Genomic DNA, 7,500 nt, shown 5'->3' with positions numbered 1-7,500 from the left:
TCGGAGCGTCCACAGCCCATGTCGAAAATGATGCAAACGTGGTATTCTCAACTAAGCACTGCACTTAAAGTTACATCGTCGCCGCCAAAAGTATACAAATCGAGCTTTCGTGATGCACGTCAAATGTTCGGAACAAAGTTCGACATTAAAGTGCCCTTAAGAAATGCCGAATCCCTTGGAGCGCACGAAAATATCACTCTCACCCAATTCGATCCAAACTTTATGACGACCGATGTCCAGTGTCGCCATCCATCTTGCGGAATCAGAAACCCGGAAGCTGTGAAAAACCGCAAGAGAGATTTGTACCTCTGCCCACATCACCGACAGGTTTTAAAGAACTCAATTCGAGACACTTTGGCAAAGATGAATATCAACATCCCTACAACTTCAGAGGTACCAGAGGAAGGTCAGTTTACCGGCTACACGTCGCTTATCGGCCTACTGGAAAAAGCGTATTACGATGCGAAGAAGTTTGGCACATTTAAGGAAAAATCAAAGAAGGTCGAGGAAGCAATCCTTAATGTTAGGAATTTCTTGATCATAACCAGCACCGTTCTAAACCCTGATCTCAACAACTTGGAAGTTGTTTTGCCACCCGTTTTTGCTATCTTACGGTTGATAGTGGAAAATCCAAATAGTGTTGTAGCATTGGGTGTTGGCCTTGTGTACCTGCTGAGGGAGGTAATGGAGATGATTCTCTTCGCTTTTGGTGTGGTATACACGTGGGTGTCACTTGCTCTCTACAGCCCTGGGGGCCAGATTGGTGCAGGCTTGGGGGGGACTGTTGGGGTGATTGCTGGGTCCTTTTTTGGACCTTGGGGTGCAGCCGGTGGACTGGCTGCTGGAGGGGGACTGGGAGGTCTCATTGGAAATGGGATTTACAACCTGATAGCGAGAGATCCCAGACAGCAAGCAAGAAACAGATTCAGAGAGACCTGGGTTGGTGCTGGAGGGATACCCAATGGCCAACCAAATAACCAGTACCCAGTCTACTACTTTGATGGAGATGCCTTTGGTGGACTGTACTTGCATCCATTCCCATTTGGGGAATAGTGAACAATAGGACTTAAGTCATGAACATCTCTTGTCTACGTTCATTAATTTTTATACATGTTGCATCTTAGATCATTTTTGTGAGTAGCAATAGACCTTTTTAGTGATACAATTGCCATTTTGGATTCCATTGTTTCAAGTAGCTATTATGGGATTCTCAGGGGGCAAATGCATATCAATTTGCCCCCATGAGAATCCCATAATAGCTATTACTGGGTGCGGTATCGATAAAAAGGTTTATTCAAAATTTAAAAAAAATTGTACAGAAAGCTACCAACAACAGATTTCATACATTTGAAATAATATCCGTTTGGGGGTCAGGGTGGCTTAGTGGTTATCTATCGGGCCTCCCACCACTGCGAGCTGGGGTTCAACTCTGGCCCTGGCTTGCATATGGGCTGAGATTCAGTCGATCTCAACCTGACTCGAGGGTTTTTCTCCGGGTACTACGGTTTTCCTCAATCATCAAAATCGACTCACAACTAATTGACATATAGCAGTGGTGCTGTGCTCGGCAGCCAGAGGCCCCTCTGTATGCTTTCAGCCCAATATTGTGAGCTGCGCCCTTTTGCAATTCAGTGACTGTCGTAATACTGCAAGTAAAGGGTGATTAGCACTGCCAATAATAATAATAATAATAATAATAATAATAATAATAATAATAATAATAATAATAATAATAATAATAATAATAATAATAATAATAATAATAATTATGGAAACTTTATTTGTCTTCGAATACAGTTGTAAATCTCAGTATGTATAGGCAATTAACAACTGGCTACTTGAAATTGAGTGGTATACTTGTATACTGTATTTACAATTGAATTTAAAATATATATATATATATATATATATTACAGTTTTATTAAGTCTGGGCTATCCCAAGTCTTATTTCTTCGACAGAATATAAAATATGTTGCTCTAATGGCTAGACTTATCATTTTTTTGATTATATAGTGTTGTTGCGTTTTGTCAATGTTAATGTCATTCATCACTTCTAAGAACGTAGAGCATTCGTTGGAGAGAACACCAAGGGAGCTCATGGAAAGGTTTACAAATTTAACACATCTGTAGTTACTTCTCATGTCTTTGACCACGTTCATGTATTTTTCTTTTTTGCGTACTGCATTTGTTTTTAAGGTTAGATTCGAAACCAACCGTTAGTTCTAGAATATCTATGCACTTGGACTGTATAATAATAATAATAATAATAATAATAATAATAATGATAATAATAATAATAACAATAATAATAATTATTATTATTAATTGTTATCATTGTTGTTTAGAAAGCACTAACAAATGATTTTTACAATGTTTGAAATTGAGAGCTTGTAACCTGTTGTGCTGTAATGTCAGACTGTATTATAAAGTATTTTAGAGCAATGTATTCATAGATAAAGCCATTGTAGAAATAAAATCCATATAAAGCTTACTGCCATTTCTGTCAATTTTGATTTTTTTTCTCAGTGCCTTGGAAAACAATCAGACCTCAGATTAAGTAGTCCATCTGTAAAACAGGAGGCAGTGCATCCCAGTGGTTAAAGGTGCTTGCCTTGAGATCCGCAGCTCCTGGGTTCAAGACCTGTTTACCCTGCGAGCAGTTGGTTTCTCTTACAGTTCCCCAGAGAGAAACCACTGCAAGCAACTGTTTGGTTTTCCATCAAGCATGTATGAAGTAAGTCATGCCCCAAATGATGCATTTGACATCACTTCGTCTTATTTCACGGAAAAAATATGGAATCACTACACAGCAGGCTCGTCCAAACCCAGCCGTAAACATGTAGCTGAACACATGCGAAAGCGCAAAAACAAGTTTACTAATTCGTTTTACCGGTTCAAATTTAATTTATTCGTCCTTGGTGCTGGACGGTAGCTCACTCAAAGAAACTAACGGTTGCTTGCAGTGGTTTCTCTCTCGGGAAGCGTAGAAGAAACTAACTGCTTTCCGGGTAAGGCCCGTTCTGACCTGACTCATTGAATTAATTATTATTTTGTTCCTGGTGGTCCCTGGTTCAACTTCTAAGGTGCACTTGCAAATAGCCAACTGGTTTGCCTTCGGCCAGTTGGGATTCTTCACAGCAGTTGTTGTGGTTCTGTTCTGTCATTTTGTTGATTGTGTTTCACTGGCCCTGAAAAGCCCCTTAATTGGGAGTGGTCAATTAAGTATGTATTGTATTGTATTGTATGATTGTACGGCTACATGGAAACTATCAAAAGAGCATCTTGCTCTTGACAAGATAGGACCCATCTTGCAGCTCATACACCAAGGCGACCACAACTATTGTAACAGACGTACAACAACTTCACATTTTTTGTGTACATGTCCTACCTGCATCATTTCTCTGGTTCTGATTGCAACTCTCATTGTTTTGATTGGATGTAAAGCAAATGGTCAGTTTATTGTCCACAACTGCGGTCTTGGACCTTATGCTTAGTGCAAAACAAGTTAAAAACCCAGAGAGGGAAGAGAAATGTGGCAAAAATTCTTTACCCACAAAAGTACTTATTATTTTACACAAAGCTCTTGTTCCTAAAATAAAAATTGTAAACTGTGTAATAAGCAGTCTGGCTAAAGTCCCCCGAAAAAAAAAAAAACATTGTAAATTAGTCATGAAAAGCCCTGAGGGGAGAGACTAATAGCTTCACTCACTCATTCATCCATTAGCTCTGCTTTGTGGAAATCATCAACCCATGGGAATCACAAGTAACAAATTATTGGTTGTAACCACCCACATTTATTTCCAAGAAATTCTGGTTACCATGGCCAAGAATGTGTTAGAATACTGACAAGAATTAAAAGGCAGCTCAGTGATTGGAAATGGGACTTTACACTTTCCCCTCTGGATTGGAAGGGGGTTCGACAACATGCTTCCTCCAAAAATACAAAATCTGGAAGCTGCAATTCCAAGTATTCTAGGCATCAAAAAGCACACAAATATCAGCTATCAAAAACACTATTGTATTATCTTTAGGGCAAAACTTGACTAAAATAGGTTACAACTTGATTAACAATCTCTCTTTAAAAAACTTAAAATCATTTCAGTGATGCAAATGCTTTCACCTCAGGAATGACACACCTTGATGAATTTGATTGCAGGCAGAAGTATAGTCGTCAAACAAGAATAACATTAAATTATTTGTGCCTTGATATTTCAACAATCTTAAGTCATCTTCAGAGTCCCATGAAAGTGTATTGTCAGTTAATTCTATAGACTGTTACTGTGGTCTGTTACATGATTGTTGAGCAGGAACATGATGTCACAAGCAATGGTCCCCCTAAGGCCTCTTGAAGTATCTATCCAGTGTCCTGCTTGTTAGACCTTCAGCGAAAGCCGAAGGACCACGAAGTCATCGGCAGCAATAATGCAGCCCGAGAAGGACTTTTTGGCTTGTTTAACAAGCTTACTTACAGTCCCATCCTCTTCTACATTTGTTGGTACAGGGTCACCAATTCTCTTATATCTTTGACTGAAATGTGTTAGAACCAGTTTCTTGGCATTGACACTTGTTGCAAAATGCCCAGCCATTTCTGTGCATAACAATAACAACAAGAAAAAGTAAACAAAAAACCAATAAGATCCTTTAGCAATACTATTATTTAATTGGCAAGTTTTCTCATGGGGGTGCAAGGTGAGATACATTCAAATACTGGGCCAGACAATCCCTGCATGCCCTTCTATTTGTAAAGAGAATGTGGGCTCTAGAATGGACACAAATGTAATCTAACTTGTGAAAAGAATGTGCAATAGTGTAGGTTTAAGGGAATTATTTATCTAAAATTACAAAAATAAAATAATACTATTATACATTATTTATAACTGCTCACATAATTTTACTTGTCAGCTGACACACTGGCCCATGCATTGATTGTGGGAAGTTTCCCTTTTCATGTCAAGTATTACCCAATATTATTACTAAAAAATATTAAGGTCAAAGAGGAAAAATGTATCTTCATACCTGGAGTTGAATGACCATGATCTATGCATGTTTCCTTGAGTTCATCTTCAAGGGTGGCTTCATGAACTACTACATCTGCATTTTCGGCAATTTTCACAATCATTGAAGAGTCACAAGTGTCACCAAGAATGACAACTTTACGACCTGGTCGCGGTGGCCCCATCACCTCACTGGGTGTAACTAGGCTGCCGTCAGGAGCCGTGATTATTTCACCATTTTTTACTTTTGAGTACAAAGGTCCAGGAGGGATACCCCTCTGTTTTAAAAGCGACGGATCAAGTTTTCCTGGAAACTGTTTCTCTTGAATTACATAACCAAAGCACATTATGCGATGCTTGAGAGGAGCTGCAAATACAGTTAAATTTCCTTCCTGACAAACTTGCCATAAACCATCCTCATCTTCGAAAATTGTTTGTCCACAAGTCTCATTTGCATGTTGCTTGTCTGATGTAGCTGAATCAGATGGTATAAAATCTGCCATATTGCTTTGACAAAAAGTTTCTGCCAAAATGTCAAATCATTTTCATCAGTGTTAGTCATCATCATCACCATCCCAAAAAAATCAGACAAAAATTATCTGGACAGTTTATGCAATTGTCTCTTATAGACACCAGAAAAACTCAGGTGGGTTCAATGGGATTCGAACCCACAACTTCTGTGAGTTCTTTCACAGAAAAACATGATCTCACAAAATTGACTTGCTCCCAACTGAGTGGCTTGACATAGATCAGTTTGTAGAGCATTGCATCAGCATCGCAGAGGTTATGGGTTCGAATCTTGTTGGAGCCACTTGAATTTTTGATGCATCTATAAGAGACAATAATTGCTTAAAGGGGCCAGGTAATGCTATTTTAGGTAATTTTGTTTAATTTTGTTAATTATGAGCTTTAAACGTCAAATTGGCAGAGCAAGAGTCTTTCATTTGCAAAATCACCGCCACAACAAATGAGAATGATTTTCCAGCTTTGTAAATGACATTTTGATATAGACTGATATAAATTTGAAAAAAGGTGGGCCGACATTTTTCAAATTTACCCAAATTCAATCCATTTCAATCTTCTCCAGTTTTGTCCATCCATGTCCTTTCTTGGCTTCCCTGTGTTTTGTTAGAGTTCTTCTATAGTTTTGAACAGTTATTTTGATATTTAGGTTAATTCTATGACCATTTGATCAGTGCTGAAATTGCCTGACATTGCGTGACCTAGCCCCTTTAAACTGTCCAGATAAGTGAGAGGATCCCTTCTTCCTTTAATCTGTGACCCACACTTCAAATAATACATCAACATAATCGGGCAATTTTTCTAGTTTCATCAAAACTGTCTTTCAAAATGGCTATACATGTAATAAGACAACCAAGTGTTTTCTTTTTCGTACCTGAATTTGAACACTTAAGTTCATGTACAGAGTAACTAAATCCTAGCTGTGATTGTGACAATTCCAAACACACTCTCATATATTTCCTTAGACCAACAGGTCCATATATTTCCATGGGCTGCCTGCATTCCGAACAATTTAATCCAATGGTGCAAAGTAGGCCAGGTAGACCAAACAGATGATCTCCATGAAGATGAGTTATAAAAATCTTATTTATTTTTCCTGGCTTAATACAACTTTTCATGAGTTGAATTTGACTCCCTTCGCCGCAATCAAACATCCAACAGCCCGATTCGTGCCTTAGAATAATGCAAGACGCTCCTCTGTCCGGAGAAGGGTAACATGATCCAGTGCCCAAAAAATGGAGCTCCATTTCTTACAGATTGTATTTTTTGTCCGATAAAAATTCAACTGCTTTCTTCAGTGTCATTTTCACAGTTGTGTTTTCTGCCGGCATATAATCCATGCTAGGGCCCATATAGTCTCCCTATATAAATATTCCTTATAAGGCATATCTAACATAAGGCATATCTAACATTAGTGCCCAGCTTACTCTCCTTTCTTATACTACTTGGGGTGCTTACATTACTCGATGCGCTTCTACTACTTCTTGACGCCCTTCTAATACTTGAACTGCTTCTATGACTTCAGCTCCTCGTACTACTTGAGGCGCTTCTAATACTTGAGGTGCTTGTACTACTTAAGGTGCTCATACTACTTGAGGTGCTTGTATTACTTGAGGTGCTTCTATTACTTGAGGTGCTTGTACTACTTAAGGTGCTCGTACTACTTGAGGTGCTTGTATTACTTGAGGTGCTTCTATTATTCAGGTGCTTGTACTACTTAAGGTGCTTGTACTACTTGACGTGCTTGTACTACTCGAGGTGCTTGTACTACTTGAGGTGCTGCTATTACTTCAGGCGCTTGTACTACTTGAGGTGCTTGTATTACTTGAGGTGCTTGTACTACTTGACGTGCTTGTACTACTTGACGTGCTTGTACTACGTGAGGTGCTTGTACTACTTAAGGTGCTCATACTACTTGAGGTGCTTCTATTATTTGAGGTGCTTCTATTACTTGAGGTGCTTGTACTACTTAAGGTGCTCGTAC

General features: G+C 38.9%; 2 protein-coding genes across 2 annotated transcripts in view; one reads left to right on the top strand and one right to left on the bottom strand.

The window, feature by feature from the left end:
- Window positions 1-1,888, top strand: part of LOC137979563 (uncharacterized) — a 2,104-nt gene extending 216 nt beyond the window's left edge. Inside the window, exon 1 of the mRNA XM_068826843.1 lies at window positions 1-1,888. This exon is cut by the window's left edge and continues 216 nt beyond it. Within this exon, the coding sequence (XP_068682944.1) occupies window positions 1-1,053 (1,053 nt within the window). The 3' untranslated portion in view covers window positions 1,054-1,888.
- A 1,888-nt stretch (window positions 1,889-3,776) lies between these two features.
- Window positions 3,777-6,861, bottom strand: LOC137979564 (zinc phosphodiesterase ELAC protein 1-like). Its single transcript, XM_068826844.1, has 3 exons — window positions 6,391-6,861; window positions 5,017-5,517; window positions 3,777-4,588 (listed from the first exon to the last, which is right to left on the bottom strand). The coding sequence occupies exons 1-3, from the start codon at window positions 6,761-6,763 to the stop codon at window positions 4,374-4,376; spliced, it is 1,089 nt and encodes a 362-aa protein (XP_068682945.1). The 5' UTR covers window positions 6,764-6,861; the 3' UTR covers window positions 3,777-4,373.
- Window positions 6,862-7,500: the final 639 nt, after the last annotated feature.

Source organism: Montipora foliosa, chromosome 12 (genome assembly GCF_036669935.1).
Source record: "Montipora foliosa isolate CH-2021 chromosome 12, ASM3666993v2, whole genome shotgun sequence".
NCBI classification, from domain to species: domain Eukaryota; kingdom Metazoa; phylum Cnidaria; class Anthozoa; order Scleractinia; family Acroporidae; genus Montipora; species Montipora foliosa.
This window is presented reverse-complemented; position numbering and strand designations above follow the sequence as displayed.